A 22,750-nucleotide genomic window follows, 5' to 3' on the forward strand; every position below is an offset into this window, starting at 1 on the left:
TGAAAAGCTGCTTTTGTAATACAAGAAAAACTAGAATCATCATCAACCTAATGCACAACTGTCTTCTAAAAGTTCTTAATAAAACTGCCAAGTTTGTAAACTCAAAAGAAACTTGGCGATTCAATCTGGCAAACATATTATAAATTACTGCAATTCAATAATGAATCCAGCATGTATTTTATACTTCTTTGAGGTTGGGGGAAACTGATGAAGGTCAGAGCAGAAACCAGCAGAAAAAAAACATGAGATTCCTGCTGCTGCTGCCTGCTTCAAGTCATACCCAAACATGTATTGATAACCAATTTCTTGAAGAAGAAGAAAAAGGGAATCACACAACTTTCAGGTTGATGTTTGATGTAGAAGACAATAGCAGAAAAAAAAACCCTGCACAAGGGATGATCCTATGTTATTCATGGAAATAATTGAATACAATTTTCTGAGAATTTGGTAAGTGAGGTGAATAAACATGCAATTGATAAAATACGTTTCATTTTGAGGCATAAATGATAACACTACAAATAAGATTTTTGTTTTAAAATGAAATGTAAAGGGTGAAAATGTTTAAAAAATGAATAAAGATTAAAGTGAGTATTTAGTTCATCTTTAAGAGTTTTTCACTTTAAAATAAAACATAGGGTCAAAATACTTGAAAAAGAAAAGAAATTAAAATGAATATCTAATTAAAGGCAGTTTTTGACATTATACTTTTAGAAAATATATTTAAAGTGAAAATTCCAAGTGCATGATTTGTATTGCCGCAGATTTTGTCATTCTTGTTTTTAAGAAAGAATCAACTTACCAAACTATAATGCAGTACTGCAAATCTCAGTTCAAATAATACGAAGTTAGATATGTCTTTTGACCAACTGGTATCCTGGAAAATGCCACTCAAAAACAACATGCAACTTATGCATGCTCCAATGCATGATAAATTTTCGAAACTCGACGTCTAAGTAATGGTTCTAGTCATTCTTCCACTTTTTAGCTTCATACATCTCATTCCATGCCCGTATTATCTCGTCATTCTTAAACCCTAAGCCTGCAATTGACAAAAGATATGATCTTAAGGTTTATGCAGATGTTAGCTGATGATACAAAGTAATGAATTTCTAACTATATTTGTAACATCCGCAATACCGGGTTAGTGACCAAATTGTAAAGTTTCAGAATTTAGTGACTAAAGTATAAGAATGAAATAATTCAATGATTATTTGAATATATTATGAAGGTTATTTAGTAATTATTAAAGGAAATTAAGGGTTAAATGGTCATTTGACCAGAAAGATTTTTATATTTCTTTTTAAGGTAATATAAACGTGGGAAATTGAGAAACATCCAGAGTTCTCTTCTCCTTTCTTCTTCTTCATACGTGGGAGAGCAAGGCAAAGGTGAGAGTTTTATTAGTTGATTATTATTTGAATTTTAAGTTTGGTTTTGATTCTTTGGGTATTAAATAAGCTTAAGGAAAGCTTATATGTGATTTAAACAATAAGATAAAGGAATTATGAAGGAATATGCAATATGAGTTTTAAGATGAAATTTTGATATGATATGGTTGTTGAAGTTTTATGGATGAATTTGACTTGTCATCAATCTAATTAAGAAGTATGAAGTGTTAGAATTGGAATTAGAACACATCGAAAATTTGGTATGATTCTTGAATCTCATATGGAAGATAGGATTTTGAGGTTTAAGATGAAATAAATGAATATAGATTGGTTTAAGTATGTGTACTAGAGTTAAGAATGAAAAGGGGATGATATATGAAGTGTTTGAGAGGAAATGAAGTAATTTTCGGGTTGAAAATATGATTTCTGGGCAAGGGGAATCGGTACCCATTCAAGGGGAACCGATACCCCTTCAAACGAATAACATTTCCAGAAGGTCATTAGGGAATCGATACCCCCATAGTAGGGAACCGATTCCCCCTAAAGGAAATTGTGAATATTGGTTTAATTAGTTCGTTTAAGTTGCTAGTATCCAATTACAAGGTGTAGGTATCTAATGATTGCCTCAAAATGTATAATTATGTAGATTCAAGGCCTAAACGAGTTCCGGAATCATTGACAAGTAAGATCGATCAAGGGAAAGATAGGAGATTGGAATTGACTAGTGAGGCTAAGGTGAGTGCATATTCAATAGTATATGATGTGCGATGGGAATAAGACTTGCGATGAGTCTATTTCTTGAAGTGTTACACATGAATGCATGATTAAAGGCATGAGTTGAATATGCATGTATGTATGCTTGATTATATGGATTGATCTGTTCTTTTATGGGTTAGGTGATAAAGTATAAGTGATTACATAAGAAAGGTTATAATTATATGTGATTATCTGTATTACATTGATTGTATGTATGCATGACTAAAGATAATGACATGTTTTGTATATGCTATATGATGTATGTAAGACTTTAATATGTAATAATGGAAGAACATGAGATAAGTTATACGATAGAGTCATAAGAAATGAAATGAACATGAGAGAATAAGATAATCAAGTATAAGTTATATGATAGGGTATAAGTGATTATACGAGAAATGTTAGGAGACTCTAAGAGAATAGTATGAATTCGAAGGCATAAATAAGGATACATAAGTAATATAGGGAAGATTGATAGATTAAAGGAAACTATGGTATATGTATTATAGTGAAGAGCTACAAAGTTTTATTAAAGAGTATTTGGGAAGTCATGAGAAATGGAACTAAATAAATAGATGGTTTATGTGAGTGGAAAAGGAAAATGATATAAAATGAATGGAAATTATTTATAAGATAGCATGAGACTAATTGAACATGTAATATAAACTTTATAAAGGAGTAATTGGGTAAAATCATTATATGATACAATTATAGAGTATTACTATACAAATTATATTAAAATATGATATATGAGAATATGAGTAAGTTTATAGGATATTGATATGACATATAAGAATATTTAAATGTATGCTGATATGAAAAAGGGAATACAAAGAAATGGAGCATAAGGTAGATAATATGATATCAGTTATTATATATCTATATGATATATGTCATCAGGTAATATGAAAGGACTCTGAAAATTGATATAAGCTACGTGAAAGTGTTCTAGGTGTTTCTATATGTTATATGAAGTATATGATCTTATGTGAACAAGATATGATAAGTATGTTTACATGAATAAATGTGATTGGGTGAGAAATGATAGAAATTATATGATAACATGATATATGTGACATGTGAATTATATGGAAATGATCTACGTGTAAGTGAACTATGTGACTATGTGATAATATGAAAAGAAGCTATGTGATACGTGATATGTGAAAGTGAATTACAAGTTTATGTTAATATTTGAAATGAAATAAATGATAACGCCCATGTTATGTGTCATGAGAGCTAGGGGTATAGTTGGCATGCCAAGAGTCGAGGGTCTACGCGATCCTTCGGGACATATGTATATTCTTTGGAACATGTGTGAAGTCTTGAAAGACACATACTTGATCCCTAGTATATGTATATGATTCTTAAGGAATAATATGTGGTCCTTATGGACATTATTATATGGCACTACGGTGCAATTCTACGCGGTCCTTCGGGATATATATATATTCTGTGGAACATGTGTGAAGTCTTGAAAGACACATACTTGATCCCTAGTATATGTATATGATTCTTAAGGAATAATATGTGGTCCTTATGGACATTGTTATATGGCACTACGGTGTAATTCTACGCGGCACTTCGGTGCAATTATACGAGCTGTGGTGACAGCATTAGTGCACAACCTCTATAGACTCACATATCGATAGTTCTCACATATGTACATGGGCTAATCCAGAGATATGAATAAATATATGTTAGTGGTATGATAGATGTTATAGAAATGATATGATGTTGTGTGTATATAGTGTTTGATTGAAAAGGTTAACCATAAAAGTATGTGATTACATGATAAACTGTTAATGATGAATTATGTGTATGTATGTATTTACTGTAATTAATCTGATATGATTTTATATGATACGAATAATGCATGGAATTGGTATAACATGATAGAACAGAACATGCATGTATTGATATATGTTATAAAGTGCATTATAAATTGTTATGCCTCACTAAGTCTTCGACTTAGCGTGTGATTGTTTCACACGTAGGTTTCGAGAAGAGTAAAGAGTAATGCGGAGCAAGACATGTCAGTTTTCCTTACCAAATGTCAGATCAGAAAATATATGTACGGTTTATAGAGTGTAGTTGGCATGTAGTCTAAAGATATAAATGATATGAACTCTGATATATTTTGTAAACGTTTTGAATAATTTAAATGTTATCAAAGTTTTTAAATTACTCACTATTTTATACGAATAAATGTTTGAAAAGTCAATGTGACACTTCGGACTCGTATCCGGGTCGGATACGGGTTGGGGTGTTACAATATTACCTTCCGGTGCGATGTTATTCGAATAATGGTTCTTTACCATAACAGTTATATCTATTGGAGAAACTCCAGCACGCTCAAATTTCTCAATTGCAAGCTCCAAACATTCATGCCAGACAGGGAGCCCTAGTTTGAATTCCATGATTGAACGTTCATAAAGTATGGTACGCCATAACAGGTTTATCTGAGCACTCAAGTTGATTGCTTGCTCTGCAGCTTCATCTGTTGATATATCTTGGAATAAACCATCCGATCCCGTTTTCTTCAACTGATTTTGTTCTTTCTTCGAATCAGAAAGCTCACGCAGGCGCTGCCTTTCTAGCTCCTCGCACATCTGCATACCTCTCTCCATATTTTCCTCGGCATTGTTATAGAGGTGCAAGACCTTCTCAGAAGGCCATGTTTCCGGATCAACATTGTTTGCGATCGCGTAATGCCAATAAAGTTTTGCCTGCTCAAACTGTTGTTGCCCAAGAGCTAGATGAGCTTCATAGAAATCTGGTTTGAGTCTCAGTGCTTCCTCATATCTCTTACCAGCTTTGCTGTATTCTAAATGTGCATAATCATAGGTAGTTTTGATCTGCTCGAGTATGGATTCTCTCGAACCATCTTCGGTGACGTAGACCCTCTTCGTAGCTCGGGACAAGTGAACATTTCCCCAGTTGCACAATGCTAATGCCGTCATCTCTTGGGATTTGTCAGCTGCCATGTCAAAAAGGTCCTGGACCTTCACTTGTAACTGTGTCCAGTGCCGTATCTGGGCCTGGGCAGGGGCACCTGCCCAGAGCCCAGAATTGTTATAATGTATTATAGGGCCTCAAATATTTGAAATATTTGTTATTATGGTTTTACTTTTTTTAATATTTATTATTTTGGGCTTATTTTTTAATATTTATTATTAGGACCTATTTTCATAATTTATTTTTATAATATTTGTATAAGTGTTTAATTTTTTTCTAATATTTTTTCTAACATTTGTTATTAAAGATCTAATTTTTTTCAATACTTATTATCAGGAGTCTAATTTTTCAATATTTATTATTATGGACACACTTTTAAAATTCAATTTTTTTCTAATATTTATTTGTTGTTATGAATTTAATATTTTAATATTTTTATTGGAGGTTCAATATTTTTAATATTTGTTATTATGAAAATACTGTTAAATTTTACTTTTTTTAATATTTTTTTTTATTAGGGAGTCGTTTTTTTTCCCAATACTTACTATTATAAAGCTACCCTTAAAAATTATTTTTAACACTTATTATTATGAATAATTACTTAAATAACGATATGTAACCGCAACAATAATTGTTATGCAGACATCGTCCAAAACTGTAATATAAACAATCGTTATGTACATAATAATATATGTTATTAAAAATCCATAACTACAATACTTGCAGCGATTACAATATTATTTGTTATGTTCACAATAATGATAAACATAACACGATCGAAGACACAAATACAAATTATAATTTAAACATCTTATTAAGGCCTAACTTTTTAGTTCGTCCAGGACCACCAAAATCTAAAAAACAGACTGTGCCATGGCCTCAGAATATTGCTTTATTCCAAGTTCATGAAGATTCAAGTATGCATCTAAATCAAACCCAAGAAATCAAACCCAACATAGTTCTTGAATAGTTTAGCAAACTCAATTATCCAGTCATCGATGCAACACGAGTCTTTTCCATTTTCCATAACCTTTCTAGCCAGGGTTTCAAATCGTGTTCGCGGTTGCGTTTTCGGTTATTTCGGATTTACCGTGATTGCGGCCGTCGCGAGTAACTCGGAAGGCGGCGAAACCGCTATATCACTGTCGAAATTGCGGTCGCGGACCGTTTTTTAAAACCATGTTTCTAGCATCACCATTTTTAGCACCCTCACCTCGTTTAATCTCAACATTGTGAACTCCGTTGCGGTTAAATCTCTCGAAGAATGGATCCTGCTTGGAATCGACTTGTACAACATACAGCCTCACAGAACCCCGTGATTCTGCTGCTAGTTCAGCCAATCTCAACTCTTCATCACTGGTGATTGTGACTAAATCACCTTCTTCATCTCTGTATTTGACAAGAACAGCCCTCGAGCTAGGAAATTGATCGTGAATTACTTCCCTTAGTTGCACAAGGCTGCAATTAAGTGGCAACTGAGCCCATCTTATATCTTCACCCAAAATCAACTTCACACTCTTCTTTGGTACTTCCATTTTACTGCTGATTTTCTCCTCAACAACTTTTTTATCCTCGGCCTTCTTTTCCTCTACATTTTCATCAACCTTCTTCTCCTCAATTCGATCCACAACCTTGTCATCTTGAGCTTCACTGATCTTCTTGGTTTTCTCTTTGACAACTTTCGAAGTTTGTGATGCACTTGGTGGTTCAACACATTTATCCTCAGCCTTCTTTTCCTCTACATTTTCATCAACCTTCTTCACCTCGATTCGATCCACAACCTTGTCATCTTGAGCTTCACTGATCTTCTTCTCTTTGACAACTTTCGAAGTTCGTGATGCACTTGGTCGTTCAACATATTTATCCTCGGCCTTCTTATCTTCTACGTTTTCGTCAACCTTCACCTCAATTTGGTCCACAACCTTGTTATCTAGAGCTTCACTGATCTTCTTGTTATTGTTCTTCTTGGTTTTCTCTTTGACAACTTTTGAAGTCTGCAAAGCACTTGGCGGTTCAACGCATTCTTCAATCTCGCTGATCTTCTTCTTCATTTTGTCTTTGACAACTTTCGTAACTTTGGAAGCCATTATGAGGCTCGACGGATTCAAGATGTAACTCAACCGGTACACCTTGTTTCTCAAGTGAACTTCTTACCCTTTCTGAAATCTCTAATGCCATGGTATTACTATGCTCCATGTTAAGAACTGCATTAACATCTCTGAAAGCTAAATCCAGCTTATTCAGAGACTCGTAACACCTCGATCGCTTTACGACTGCTTTACTATACTTCGGTGTTACCTCTAGGGCCAAATTACACTCATGGATTGCCTTGGGGTACTCACTCAACCCCATCTGCATATAACATGCAGCAATATTGGTCCTAAGACGGCGTACATCTATGTGATTCTTAGGAAGTAAATTGAGGGCCTTCTCATATATCATCATTGCTCCTTCAAGGTCCCTTTTCAGAAACAGTCTGTTCCCCTCTTCCTTCAGTTCTTGACACATGGCAATGAAAACCGCCGTGTCGGAATCATACGATTTCGAACGATTGTTTTCGACTTTGTTTTGCTTCTTGTTCATTCAACCATGCTTCCCCATTGCAAACCCAGCAAAAAAGAAAATAACTTGACTCGATCTAGAAACCAACACAAACTAATCAAATGAAACAAGAAGAAGAAATCACTACCCCTGATGTTGAAATAACTTGATATACAAGTTCAACCCCAGAAGCAACCTCCCACCAAGGATGAAATTAATTCCCAAAAGACCTTAAAATACTAACTTTTGACAACTTTCACTATGAAGAAAGATTCAAAAACCAGTTCAGATACACCAGATATGAAACAAAAAGATCTTAGCCTCTTAGGCACCTAAAACCATTAAAACCCAGATTACCAAAATGGAAAATACAAAAGAGAAAATACTAAGAACTCCCAGTTCAGAGAGAAACAAAACAATCCTCAAGTTCTCAACATCAGCTAAAAAGGGAAGACCTCTCATGCACAACCAAAACTAAAGGAGGAAACTTGAAGGCAGGAGACTTATCTGGGGAAATGAATTCGAGGTGTAGGAATTTTCCTGGAAAATTCAAAAAGATAATTTTTTTAACGAGAAAATGGAATATGTGTGTGTTGCAGGGAGAGTAGGGAAGAAAAGAAAACAGATGAAATTTGTTCTTATTAGATTTTTGTTTTGTGTGTGTGTTTTTTAGAACTTCAGCTCGACTTTAATCCCATTTTCCAAGGAATTCCTTCCATGTTTCTTGTCTTTGATAAAATGGCAAAGGAAGAGATTTGTTTTGACTACTACCACCTTCATTCCTCATTACAACACCTTTCTCAGCTTCCTTAAGTTCTGCTCCTCATAATTATAAATTCTAATTTTAATTATACTCATTTAATATAAACAAATTTAAGTTATAAAATTAACGAGTATAAAATATTAACGAGTATAAAATTATCTTCGGATATGCATACCTTTGTCTAACTCATCATGTGTTAGTTCAAAATCCAAAATGTATTTTATAACGGAAAGTTGAAAGATTGATCAAAACAACTCAAAAGATATTCACGTCAAAGCGATATGAAAATATTTGAAAGATTTATGTTATATTTTCGTAAGTTATCTTCGAAAACTATCGATTCTCAAATTTTTAGAATTTTTAAATAAATAATTTTACTTACCAAAGTTTCTTATAATTTCATACTATCCGGATGCAAGCTCTCAAATCAACTATAGTATATGAAAAAATTCATTTCTAACCAGTCATATCAATCTATTAGGTCAAAATCTAAAATTTGATCACCTAATCAGAAATATATATAACTTATCAATCTACAAGTAATGGTAGTTCTTATATCAAATATCATTATACTCAGTCATTATAAATTTCATTGGCCAAGAAGAAGGGATTTTTTTTCTTATTCTTCGCCTACATTAACGACCTTCCCACCATCATTCTCACAAAACATTATCGACCATCGATTGATCCTCGACTAATCGTAATTCTTTATTTAAATTAGAAGCGATGAACTGTGAAGGTCGAACAAATTAATTTATTTCTATTAACAAATTACAACAAAGATTCTTAAAATAATAAAATTTTAATTGAATCTTTAAAGTTTGTAAACGGTAAGACGTGTGTTATTGGAAACTCAGTTCCTTTTTCCTCTTGGTTTTGTCGGAAAAGTTGGAAGAAAGATTCCCACACAAACGTGACATTCACTTTTTACTTTCTTAAATCCCAATGCCACTTTCTTTCCCAACCGTTCTAATTTATGATATTTTACTCGATACATTAATATATTCTCTCTTGATTGGATTAAATAGTTATAAAATGTGTGTACGTAATCGATAATTAAAAAAGATTACGAACAAATAATACATTATAATCACCTAGACTATTAAAAAAAGTTATTGTTATAATATTTAAGCATATATGATATATTACACGAACTAAACAATCTCAATGATTAATGAATTGTTGTTATCGCTTGAGGTATTGAGTTCGAGTACATGTTTGCAGGGGTGCATAAGCATTCATTGTCAAATGATTGTTAGTATTTCGAATAAATATTATCATATATTCACCCTAAATGATTGAAAATCTTTCGATTAAATAATTAGATTAGACCGTTGAATTAATTGTCAGTAATAAATTTTGATACCATAATTTAAATAATCTACTTATTTTTTAAAAAAATTTAAAAGTCTAAATAAAAGCTTTTAGAAATTTTGATAGATTTAATATTTTTCAAAAGAAATTAGAGGTCTAACTAAATTTTTAATACTTGAAAATTTAATAATATTTTTTAAAAATTTATGAAGAGAATTGATTAAAAATATTATTTTTAAAAAATAATAATTTTTTTTAAAAATAAATATTTTTAAACTCTTTTTTTAAAAACTAAATAATTCCGAAATCAGGGCCTTTATGGTCCGCCCCTGTAAGTGATAGTGGACAAAGGAACACGAAGCCCATCTCAGTCACATCATACCTTATCGTGACGTGGCGTGATTCCATTGCTCAATCTGCGTAGACTTGAGTCATCTTCATCTGCTGTGGCTACATCTTCTCCTTTGCAGGCACAAAACAATTCTTCAGAAAGAACCAAATATGATATTGTTTCTTAGTTTTGTAGCAGTTATATATATACTGCGCAGAAATGTCTTAGCCGATCAGATTTTCCCGTTTCAAGTGGGTAAGCCCATACTTCATATATATTCTTTCCTTTTTTTTTATGTAATTAATCTAATTATGTTTTTTTAGTTACGGGTTTTCTTTGATTCTCTTTGATTATTGCTTTCATGTGTGAAACATAGAAGTGTTGAGCTCATGAGACCTTATGATGGAACTTAAAATATCTATTACCAATGGTTTTGTTCTTTTTAGATTTATGAATATTTCCTGGATTATAAGATATGTTACTTGTTTATTGTTAATTACTGCTTGAGTGGTGAAATTAGCACCAAAGACGGAAGGAGCTTCATTAGTTTCAGGGGACGCAATATTTTATGCTAGGCGTGGCGAAAATAGATTGTCGATAGAAAATTCAAGAAAATACATAAATTATACGAGAATTTGAAATTTTGGGGACCGTCCCGCCAGCCTTCTCGATATATTCCTAATTAGTTCTATATCCGTCGGCCGTCAATGATAAGAAATGGAGTCTTTGTGGTTTTGGTATTTGATTCAATCAAGTGTTGTAATCAAATGGGGGCAACTATTTTTTGCAAATGTTTTTTAATAGAGTTACGAATAAGCAGGGGAGGAGTCAAAATATCAGCTCGAGTGGGGCAAAGTATAATTTTATACAAATCAAAGGTTAAATTGGATGTGAGCAGAGTTATGCTAAGAGCTGATTATTTTATAAAATTGGATATTATGGATCATAGCTGACATGCATGGTGAACTGCAGATAATTGGCTTATGTTCTTGTGGCTTTGTATATGTGGCTCAATGAAAGGCTATTGGAAATATAGAAGGGTGAACTTGAAAACCAAGTAAACCAGAGACTGAAAAAAAAAACCGGAAGAGAAAAAACCAGAATGCTTGGTCTTCACTTACCCCAAGCGTCATTAAAAAGAGCTATTAATTGGATGTCCCTTGTTCTCATATGTAATGGGGTAAGGAGAGGTAAGATAGTAGGCTGCCCCCAACATTAGGTTGAGAGCAGCTTCCGTATGAGACCTCCAAATTATGAAATGCCCTCTATGAGACTCGATCCCACGACCTCAAGGATAAAAACCTTGTGCTCTACCAACTGAGCTGGATGGTCATTTAAAAAAAAAAAAAGAGCTATTAATTGTTGCAACCAAATCAGTCTTTGTATGTGATGTTATCATACACAGGTTTTCCATATTACTATATTGCAACTGATTGTCTAGTACATTTTTCTTTAAAAAAAAAAGGGTTTGCATTATTGGTTCTCCTTCTTTGTGACGCTTTTCTAACTCTTTACTGATAAACAGACGACACACTTGGCGCGCCCGTGAACCAAAATACAATATTGAAATCCATTCTGAAGGCTCTCCCTACCATCCCGTAAGTAAGAGTAGAATTTAAACACTTTTTGCTTTTCAATCCTGGGTTTGATGAAATTTTAATGAAAAACCAGTTGGTAATAGATGCGAAACACAATTTTTAACAGATGTTGGATAACATTAGACTTTTTTTTTTCACCACTGCAAATTTCCTTCAGCGAGTAAAATTTATAAATGGTAAAAATGTTTTACATGTACACCTTAGTGTGAGCAGGAGTTCAAATAAACTAGTATACTTTTTATCTAGCAAAACACTTCAGCATAATGATTCATTTTATACGTTTGAATGCTTAAGAAAATTTGTATAGAAACTGGAGAGGTTGTGTTCGAACTACGAGAGGATTGGAACTTGGTACTGTTTCTAAGAAAGATGGTTATAATGGTATAAGAACAAGGAAAATCTTGTGGTGTCTTAATCTTGTCATAATTCTCCATGTGCATATAGCTTTAGTAGGCTGCTTTTCCTTTGATTTGAATTGTGAAACTATCAATTTCCATCTGGACTTGCCATTTTTGATGATCCAATATTACAATGCCTGGAACATTTTGCAGGATGATGATGATCAGGAGTCCGTTGCTATGCCGAATAAAGATGGAAAGGATTTTTTATGTTTCTTGCCTAAGGTGGAGAAAGTGAAGACCCTAAAGTCTGTTAATCAGCAGAACACTAGTAGCATGATTGTGGAGTCCGAAAAACGGGTTAAACTAAAGACGCCTGATGAACTGCTGGAAGTATACTGAAAGATCGATGCTTTATCAGAGTGAGAACATTGTTCCTACACACACTGTTTGTTTGGTGTCCCCTATATTGAATTGATAATTTAGCTATGTTTTGTGCAGCAAGAAGGTTGGTGGTCTTATGAATTTTGCTGTCAAAAGCAATTGCAACAAGTACATGTGGAAGATGATAAGGTAGATTTTTTTATTGAATTTAAGGTCCTCATATTTACGTTAGACTTGTGCTTTTTCACTAGAGTGAGAGTTCTTTCAGTGATGTATCCTTCAGTGATGTGGAATATCATTACTTGCTGAAATGAATTGCACAAAATATAACAAACATGCTCAATCAGCAGAACCTGTTATGGATACTCAACCTGTTATATACATTTTCTATGATTTTGGAATTATAGGTGGTTCAGGAATTTGTCTTGGGTGTATATGATGAAGAGGCCAGTGCTTCTTTCAACCAGAATCTCTCCGACGTCTCCACATTAAAAGATCCTCGTTCGAACGATGTGTCACAAAGGTGAGACTTTGCATGGTTTAAATTTAGGTTGCACCTAAACTTTGTCATCTTTATTATAATTACTCAAGTTTCACCTACAAAAAAAGTTCCAAGTAGTGTAAAGTACAAGATTATACTGAATTAAAAGAAGGAAAAGAAAGAAAAAGACTATATAACGATGCCATGTCTCATGCAGGTATCATGCTCATCAATAGACGAATGGAACCCTATGCGATCTTACTAATCAGCCCCGAGAAACCGAGGTATGACTATGAAGCAATGAAGTTACAGTACTATGATATGGTTTTTAGATCCGTTCTCATCTTTTTATGCTTTGTTATTTCTGTTTGTAGGTGAGATTCGTCTGCTCAGAGCCGAGAGCAATGATTAGTTCAATCACAGAGTTATCCACATGCAAATATGCACTTACTATTCAAAGCCCTATGCTATGCAAGCACCCGTAAGTCTCCCTCTCTGTGTGCTCCAAATCCTGTATTCAAAAACAGAGATAAACGCATGATTGATGCGAACTTAAGAAGTCATAATGGAAATTTAGGAGGTGTAAAATTATAAAATTTTAGGGGGTGCGAAATTTGATCATCAATAGAAAATACAAATAAAATACTAAACTATACGAAGATTTGAAATTTCCAGGAGATGCGATCCCCAGAACCCCCATCCATCCCTGTTTAGAACTATTGATGCTAGTTTCTTAGAGCCGATTGTGCCTGTTGGAAAAATCAAAGATATGGCAACATGAGAAAAAGGATTGTTGTATAATCTTCTTCTATTGTAGGTTATTCCTAGAGGAAAGACCTGTGTGGCACACCATTAACTGCAATGCCCTTCCAAAGGATTACAAGGATACCATTACCAAGGTTGAGGACACACAGATTAGTATGATCATGGACTCGGAAGATCAATCGAATAATTATGATTCAAGTGAATGAACGCCGTCGATCTTCATATATTTAAAGAGGTTAGCCTTGTCAAAGTACAATCATTGTATCAAATTAAAGGATTGCCAATACTCTATTTTCTCTTCTCTTCCTGTAACACATTCTTTGTATTTGTTCAGAATTTGCTCAGCTAATTGACAATGAATACATATAGTTTGTAGACGCAATTATTCAAACTTGAGACCTCTAGGGAGAGAACAACACTCTTTTATTATTGAAGTCGATTAATGGGTTCACTGGATATGAATCTTCTTGTGCACGAGAGTTTTCAATTTCGTTTTATCACAACTACACCGTCCAAAATAGGCAATAAGGATTAATTACATTTTCCAATAAGCTGAATTGAAGATGAAGTCACAAATCTAAATTCACTAAGATGATGTGTAGCTCTTCATATTTATATTCAAAACTAATATGCACAAAGGTTTCGTGTAGGATTTTAGGATTTTCCTCTAAAGTTCCATGTCCATGGAGTGTGAAGAGAGTTGAAGAAGGTAAAGGAAATTTTAGTGGAATTAGCTCTTCATACTGTGTCGTCGTACCAGAGTGATTGCAGGGGAGTTTCTAACGGTGATTGTGAATGATTTTATCTTCCACTTATGATTCTTCCGAACTGTAGGCTTCCTGACTAATTCTTGGATGATCAATTAATGAAATTTCAAATCATAATTGAAACATGTAGATATATGGATCACCACGAAAAATTCTATGTTTTACCCCCCATATATATATATATATATATGCTTGTGGCCTATAGCATCATTTGATAGTTTTGTACTATCGAGTTTTTTGCAAAGCTCATTTTATTATTTACTATTTTGGGTTGCAAAATATTGATCCTGGTGCAGTTATCGACATCATTAATGAGAGTTCATTCGACGTTGTTTATAGAGTAAGACTCGTGAGTAATTAGGGGGCATGTAGGTCATATTTTTTTTATATTAGAGTATGATTTTTTTATAATGTGTATCATTGAATCATGTTTTGATGTTTAAATGAATTTTAAACTTACATTTGTTATATATATAATTTTTTTATGATTTTAAATGGTTTGACAAATTTTATTTTTTTTAAAAATTTTATTGTGAGTCGTTTTGATGATCCAAAATGCGTCACTTAGATCGAACTAATTCATGTCGATATAGGGTGTTATAACGCAGACTGTTTGACGAACTATGTTCAGAACCAACACAAAACCATAGTGATTTTAAATGAATTTTCGCCCCTACTATATACGGATTCTAGTGGAGTAGTCAGTTTGAAGTTGTAGTTTATATATTTTCTTTTCCATAATTGTAAAAAGAAAACCTAAAAAATTCGAACATAAATTATAAAATAAATATAATATTTATAATTAATTAATCTCAAACAAATTGTAATATACTTGACCTGGTCAACTAAAACTTTGGAGACGCATAGTGTAAATGTATTAATTAGGATGGCTGATTCCATAACGCCAAAGTCAAGGTCTTTCTATAAAGAGCATACACACATCCACTGATCATGACAAAGGAAATTTCCACCTAAAGACTGTAAGGACGCGGAATTTTCTCACCCTAACAAAATAATAATAAGTGGAAAAATTTCTGATGTCAAATAACTTTGAGCGTGGACTCGTTTATATCACTAAACTTCTTATTTTACTATTTACAGAACTAAATTTTGATTTATATTTTAATTATGTCATTTCGTTATTAAATAACTAATGACATGGTAGCATGACTAACAGTGGATGACATGGCTATCACGCCAAAACGACATCATTTGATAAAATATTATGTTTAAGAGAATTTGAACCCTCGGACCTTTATACACAAACTTTAATATAACCACCATGTTAGTTGATAGGAAAAGTCCAATGACAAAAATGGTGGATGGGGGTCATTGATTCTATGATATTAAAGAGTGAAATTAGAAATTTTTGAAATTTTAATTTAAAACTCTATATAAATTATAAAGTTATAATTTAAAGTACTGATAAAATTTTAATAATCCTTAAAATATTACAATTTACTTTCATTTTCTCAAAAGAAAAATTCTTGACTTCGCCAATGCTCTTAGCTTTAAGGTTTATTGTTTAATATATTATAAAGTACACTTACTCCTTGTAGCTTGAAAATTAATCATTTATACCCCTAAGGTTTATTTATATTAAATTTATTTTTAATTTATTAATTTTTATTATATTCAATCATTTAATTGAGAATATGCAAATTATTCTATTATTATAATTATTATTAAATCAGGTTATAAGATACATTATATTCTATTATCAATATAAGGTAAACGTAATTTATTTTTTAAAATACCATGTTTGTTAAATATAAAGTATTCTAGTAAATAACTATACTAGTGACAGATTTAAAAATCTTTAAGATGAGTATATATATATTAATAATATAAATTTTAGTATGAAATAGACATATATAAAAATTTAAAATAAATATTATTATTAAAATAGGGGAAATTTAAATATGAAAAAAATATAATATTTTATATATTATGATAATATTTTATTCGAATTTAAATAGCTTTTTAGAACCATATATAAAACATACATATTTCTTTATATTTTTTTCATATGTGATATATATATATATTATACAGAGTCGAGGGGTTCATTTCAAACTTGAAAATGGATCATCTAATTATTAAAAATTTTGAGTTATTCAATTACAACTTGAAATCAATTCAAGTCGAAAAAATTAATTTTTTGAGTCGAATCGACTTTTGCTCACACCTGGACAGGGATTCCTATGTGTGTATAAAGGCCAAGGCTTTAGGCTTTGGTTCGTCCAAATACACGAAGGAAGCAAGTGAGAAGATGGAACCTAAACCATTGTGGATCCTGCTTACTGCACTAGTGTTTTTCAGTGGAGGGTGGTTTGGGACTGAGGGATGCTTGGAGCAGGAGAGAATCGCTCTCTTGCAACTCAAATCTAATTTCTTCAGTGATCCTTTCTCTTTGCTTGATTGGGTGGATGTGAAGGGATCGGATTGTTGCAGGTGGGAACGTGTTGAATGCAACATCACCAGTAGGCGAGTGATCGGACTTGATCTTAATTTTACACGTCAAGGGCAGGGAGATGTCCTATATGGGTATCACAATGTCGATGTCCCATATGGGTATCTCAATGTCTCTTTATTTCTTCCATTCCAGGAACTCAAGAGTCTTACTTTGTCCGGTAATCAAATTGGAGATTTTGTTGATAACCCAGGTCTGTTGCTTTTCATCTCTCTCGTCAATTCCTTTTCCTTTTGATTTTATAAATTAAGGAACTCATGAGTTAGAAGGGCTCTCTTATTTGCAGTATCTTTATCAGCTGCATTCAGCAAATTGGAAATCCTCGGCTTAAGGGGAGATAACTTCGATGGCAATATATTCTCCAGTTAGCTTTCATCTCTCAAGCCAGCTATAAAGTATGGATACGGATATAAATGCATAAAATATATAAAAATTTTAATCAAAATAAATACCCAAAATTTATTATGTTCATATTAGTAAACTTTAAGTAATATGTTATTTATACCACTGAACTTTAAGTAATATATCATTGAACTTTGATTTTCACTTCAATTATATCATTAAATTGTTAACGATTTTGTTATATGGTTGACGACTTTCATGAACGCCAACCGAAACGATATCGTTTAGATCATGTTGTTTTGATACCCAAAAGACCTAAAATGACATCGTTTTGCTGAATATTTTTTTTATGAAAATGTTCATTTATGAGACTTTGAACTCTACGCCTTCAAAATCAAAGGCTAGAGCTTAATCACTAAGCTAACTTAGACTTTTTGTTACGTTTTAATAAAAATAATATAGATATCATATACTTAAAATTATTTATAATCTACAAGAACCAACTTGCCTTATTAGTTAAAGGAATGATTTTTATCCTTAGAAGTGTCACCAAAAGGGTGTTTAAGCTTTCATTGTCAAATGGTTGAGAATCTTTAGAACATATCTTATCTTTGTAATTACTCTAGATTAATAAAAAAAATATTTATAATCTATGTTTCAAAATTAAAATATTATTTATAGTATAAGTATACTTATAAATAATATTAATATATACAAAAATATTATTTATATATTAATACAAAATACAAATATATTATAATTAATATTAATATATATAAATAATATATTTTATATACGATTTATAATAAAAACTAATTTCTTAGGAAAACCCTAAATTCCAAAAATTCATCCCTCCTTGATCCATCCCTGATGGTGAGGTATTATTTGGTTAAGTTATGGTAAATAACTTTCCTTTTCCTTCGTTTTATTTTTAATAGGATTTAAAAATGTTTCTGTCGGATAGGACTGAAGTATTTGAGAAATTTGAAGATCTTGGATTTAGGCGGCAATGGGATCAACAACCTTCTGTACATTCAATGTATATATAAATTTTATATTCTATATCCAATCAATTAGTTTGTCAAATAAATAAAAGTACGCATGATTCATCAAGTTCATTAGCAAATGATTTTGATGTGAGAAAGTTATAATAGTGAGTAGAGATAGACGCCTGATTTTATGTTAGTGTACGAGATAAAAGTAAATTTTTAATAGAAAACGCTAAAAAATTAAAATAAATGTTAAATTTGAAATTTTGAGGAGGTGATTGCCCAATTATCCCTTCTTGGTCCATCCCTGACGATGAGGTATTATTTGGTTACGTTAATGGTAAAGAGCTTTCCTTTTCCTTCGTTTTATTTTTAATAGGATTTAAAAATATTTCTGTTGGGTAGAACTGAAGTATTTGAGAAATTTAAAGATCTTGGATTTAAGCAGCAATGGAATTGGCAGCCTCCGGTACATTCAAGGTATATATAAATTTTATATTCTATATTCAATCAATTAATTTGTCAAGTAACTAAAAGTATGCATGATTCATCAAATTCATTACCAAATGGGCATGAAAGCCTTGTGACAAATAATTATTTTCTGGTATTATACAAACACATTCTCCGTGAAATCATATATCACATAAATTTTCTACTGGCGAGGAAGCACAACCAGTGATGAATTTGGAAGTGTTTGATTTGAGTATGAATTCCTTGAACAACGATGCTTTGGCACATCTTAACGGGCTTTCAGGGTTAAAGTCCTTAAGTATCAGAGAAAATAAATTGCATGGATCAATAGATATTAGAGGTATGTAAAATTTCACAGAACCAAAGAAATGTACCACATTATACATTATTTATATCCGAATATATTTTGTGATGATTACTTAAGTGGACTGACCAAAAGAGTATTTGATTGATTCGGATAGTACTCAATAATATGACAAAGCTGAAGAAGTTGGATTTGAGTAGCAATGAAATTGAGAGCCTCCAATCTTCCCATGGTATGTGATTGATATATTTTACTTTACAAAAATCTCATCAATGTTCCTTTTCTAATAAATCAACTTATCCAAATGCCTTTGTAGATGGTGAGACACAAGTGAAGTTGACCAGCTTAGAAGAACTTGATTTGAGTAACAACTTGTTCGATAACAACATATTGAAACAGATAAGTGGGCTTCCAAATCTCAAGTCTTTGAATCTAAAAATGAACCAGCTTAAAGGATCAATCGACATTAAAGGTAAAATTGTTTTCTTAAATGATCAAACTATTTTGTTATATTTTAACTCAAATTATAATTAGTAATTAAATTTTATTTTATTGTAATTCTAATGGTTGAAGATTACTTGATAATTAAGTTTATTTAATAAGTACATACTTATTTTAGATAAGAATTCCCATGGAATAATAATTATCGGTAAACAAGTATTTGACTCCATAAATAGAGAATTTATCTTAACTTTTAGAATTAAAGTAAGAGAAAATTATTTTGGAGAGATATGATCGCTTCTGTAGTCGTTGCAACTTTTGAGGTTTACGATGTAGAGATAAGTTTTGTAGGGATATTATGAGAGTGATTTGGGATACTCCGGGTTTTCGTATAGATATCATATTTTATGATACATGGGGATATCATGTATTTGTACCACTCGTGATCTCTACGTCAATAATGTATTATTGTTCTTCTTGCCCGTAGAGATAGGTAAAGTTGGACACGTTAGTTAAGTCTCACCTCTTACCTATGTCGTATTTTATGTTGATATCGTTTTAGTTAATTCTCAGCACCCAAATTTCTAACATATTTGTTGAGGCATTGCATTTAATATGTCTGGTTTAATTACATTCCATTTGTACACCTTCACAGATCTAATTGCTTTGAGCAACTTAGAGGAGCTAGATATGAGCGAAAACAAGCTGAAGTAATTTGTGCCCCTAAAGTATAAAGGTATGAATATATATATATATATATATATATACCGAAGGAGGAAGCCTTGATAATCTACTGTTTGCCATTAGATCTGTTATCATTAGTTTTATTCTCACAGAAATCGGAAGTTTGGGAAAGCTAAAAGTTGTTCATTTAGACAATGTGTTCATCGATGGACCTGCTTCGCTACAGCAACTTATGGGGATATTCTCATCTGCTAAGACCCTATTTTTAAGAGGCAATTATTTTAACGAGACTGCTTTTAGTCAAGGTATGTGATAGTTTAGTACTTGGATATATATTCCATTTAAAATATCATTTGCTTAACATGGATCAAATTACTCGTATATTTTTTAAAGATCAATTTCATGTGGCAAGCAAAGTAGAGGAATTATTGCTAGATCATTCATATCTCGACAAAAACTTTCTTCCAAGCATTGGTCTGTAATCACCATTTTTACCTCTCCATTCCAGCAACTCCACGTTGCAGCTACAAACAGCCTCCAGCAAGCCGGGACAGCAGCCCATCCATGCAGCAATTTCCAGCAGCCGCAGCAGCCCCTCCACGCAGCATTTCCAGTAGCTTCCAGTGACAGCTGCCCCTCCACGTTGAAGCTATAGGGTGAGTCACCACCATAGTTTGGTGACTCACCGAACTCCCCCTTATTACCCGGTCCATGGAAAGCTTTGTGGTGGCTATAAAAGCCACCACCGAGCATGCAAAAAAAGAAGAGGGGAATGAACGGAGCGAGCAAGAAAAGAAAAAAGGAGAGCAATCAAACAGAAAAAAAAAAAAATAGAGTGAAGATACCGAGCAACTTACCTTCGTCGGAGCATCCAAATCACCGGAAAACCACCAAAAAAACCGAAGGTAAAGATTTAGATCTACGGAGTTTGGGGTTTTTTTTAGAACAAGAGGAAGCCGGAATCGGATTTAGAAATAAAAGAGGATTTTTTGGGTAATTTTGTAAAATTCCGGCCACCGTGAACGGTGGCCGGCGACGATGACCGGCCGGTCACCGGTATTCTTCCGGTGAGGGAGCTCTAGAGAGAAGCTAGAGCTTCTCTCTCTAAGAGAGAGAAGCAAATGGAGAGAAATGATAATTTAGGCCAATTTTGGCCTATTTATACCCTTACCAAAACGACGTAGTTTTGGTGAGGGCCTCTGTGTAATTTCCCGCATGGGAAAACCATACGCATTATCCTCCTGATTTGATAGACTTATATTTTAGTCACTAAATTAAGTTTTCGAGCATTTTAATTTTGTTCCTGAATTTTATTTTATTATATTTTAGTCCTTTCCCGTAATTATGTAATTTAGGGTAAATAATATATTTAGACCCTGTAACTTTATTAATTTTTAATTCAATCCCGAATAATTAATATAAGATAAATCATACTGTTAATACTTAGTTTTTATAATATTTTAAATTAGAGCTTTTAATTTTAATATGTTATAATTAGTCCTTAATTTAATACTTTCATTTATTTTACAAGTTTTATTACCGTTTATATTTTAATAATATAATTGTATTTTAGTCGTTATTTATTTTTATATGTTTGTATATTTAATTATTATTATGTATCATATAAATATATATAATAAATAATATCTATTTGCTTATTTTTATATTTTATATTAAATAAAAATCATATTTAAAATTTTAAATTACTTTTAAGAAAAATAATCATATTTTAATATTTTTTTTATATCAAGAAATGGGCTGTCTTAAAGCACCTAGAAGTCCTTTTCTGATATTCTTAAATAAATAAATATCATATTTTTATAAATTATATATAAAATATATATTAATTTATTTAATTATTTTTAGAAAGATGTTTTTTAATATTTATTTATTTTTTAATATTAAGAAAAGAGCTGTCTTAAAGCACCTAGAAGTCCTTTTCTGATATTTCTAAATAAATAAATATTTTATTTATAAATATATTTAAATTAATATATTTCTTCATAATCATAATTTTGAAATAATAGGATTATAAATTAAATATATTTTGAATTTTTAAATTTCTAATAATAGAGACAATTTATAATTAAAAAGTACCAATTTTGGGCGTTGTAGGGGTGCTAATCCTTCCCTAAACGTAACCGACCACGAATCCCTTTTTATTATTAAAAAGAACGAATTTTTGGTTAAAACGCAGATCAATTTATCTTTTAACTGATGTTTTCTTAAAAACTCTTTTAAAAGATAATTTTTTTAGGTATTCGACCTACCTGATCCAAAAGGCCGATGGCGACTCCCAAATTATTTTCAAAACCATTTATTCACATCAATTTTCTCGCCAAATAAATATTTCGTGCCCGGACGAAAACCGGTTACGACAGCTTGGCGACTCCGCTGGGGAACTTAGTCAAACTTTAAAATCAATCGTAAATTGTCTCTATCAGTTAGAAATTAAAAATTCATATATTTAATTTTTAATTCTTTCCTTTCAAATTTTTTATTACTTATTATTATTTTATATATTATTATTACTTATTATTTTTTATATATATATATTATTATTTTTTATTTTATTTATTTATTATATTCAAGAATTAATTATTTTATTTGTTTGTTAGAGGTTTTAACATTTCTCCTCACACACAACACTTGCATAACATAA

The 22,750-nt window shown here is 31.9% G+C and overlaps 1 protein-coding gene and 2 pseudogenes across 1 annotated transcript; 2 read left to right on the plus strand and 1 right to left on the minus strand.

Moving 5' to 3' along the window:
- Positions 1-962: 962 nt before the first annotated feature.
- On the minus strand, positions 963-7,685 carry LOC120150519 (annotated as a pseudogene).
- Positions 7,686-10,221: 2,536 nt separating this feature from the next.
- On the plus strand, positions 10,222-13,993 carry LOC120150320 (annotated as a pseudogene).
- A 2,653-nt stretch (positions 13,994-16,646) lies between these two features.
- Positions 16,647-17,269, plus strand: LOC120150319 (receptor-like protein 56). Its single transcript, XM_039163013.1, has 2 exons — positions 16,647-17,050; positions 17,144-17,269. Exons 1-2 carry the CDS (start codon positions 16,657-16,659, stop codon positions 17,224-17,226), a joined length of 477 nt encoding a protein of 158 aa, XP_039018944.1. The 5' UTR covers positions 16,647-16,656; the 3' UTR covers positions 17,227-17,269.
- The last annotated feature ends 5,481 nt before the right edge of the window (positions 17,270-22,750 follow it).

The sequence above is a fragment of the Hibiscus syriacus genome, unplaced genomic scaffold, assembly GCF_006381635.1.
Source record: "Hibiscus syriacus cultivar Baekdansim isolate YM2019G1 unplaced genomic scaffold, ASM638163v2 tig00111022_pilon, whole genome shotgun sequence".
NCBI classification, from domain to species: domain Eukaryota; kingdom Viridiplantae; phylum Streptophyta; class Magnoliopsida; order Malvales; family Malvaceae; genus Hibiscus; species Hibiscus syriacus.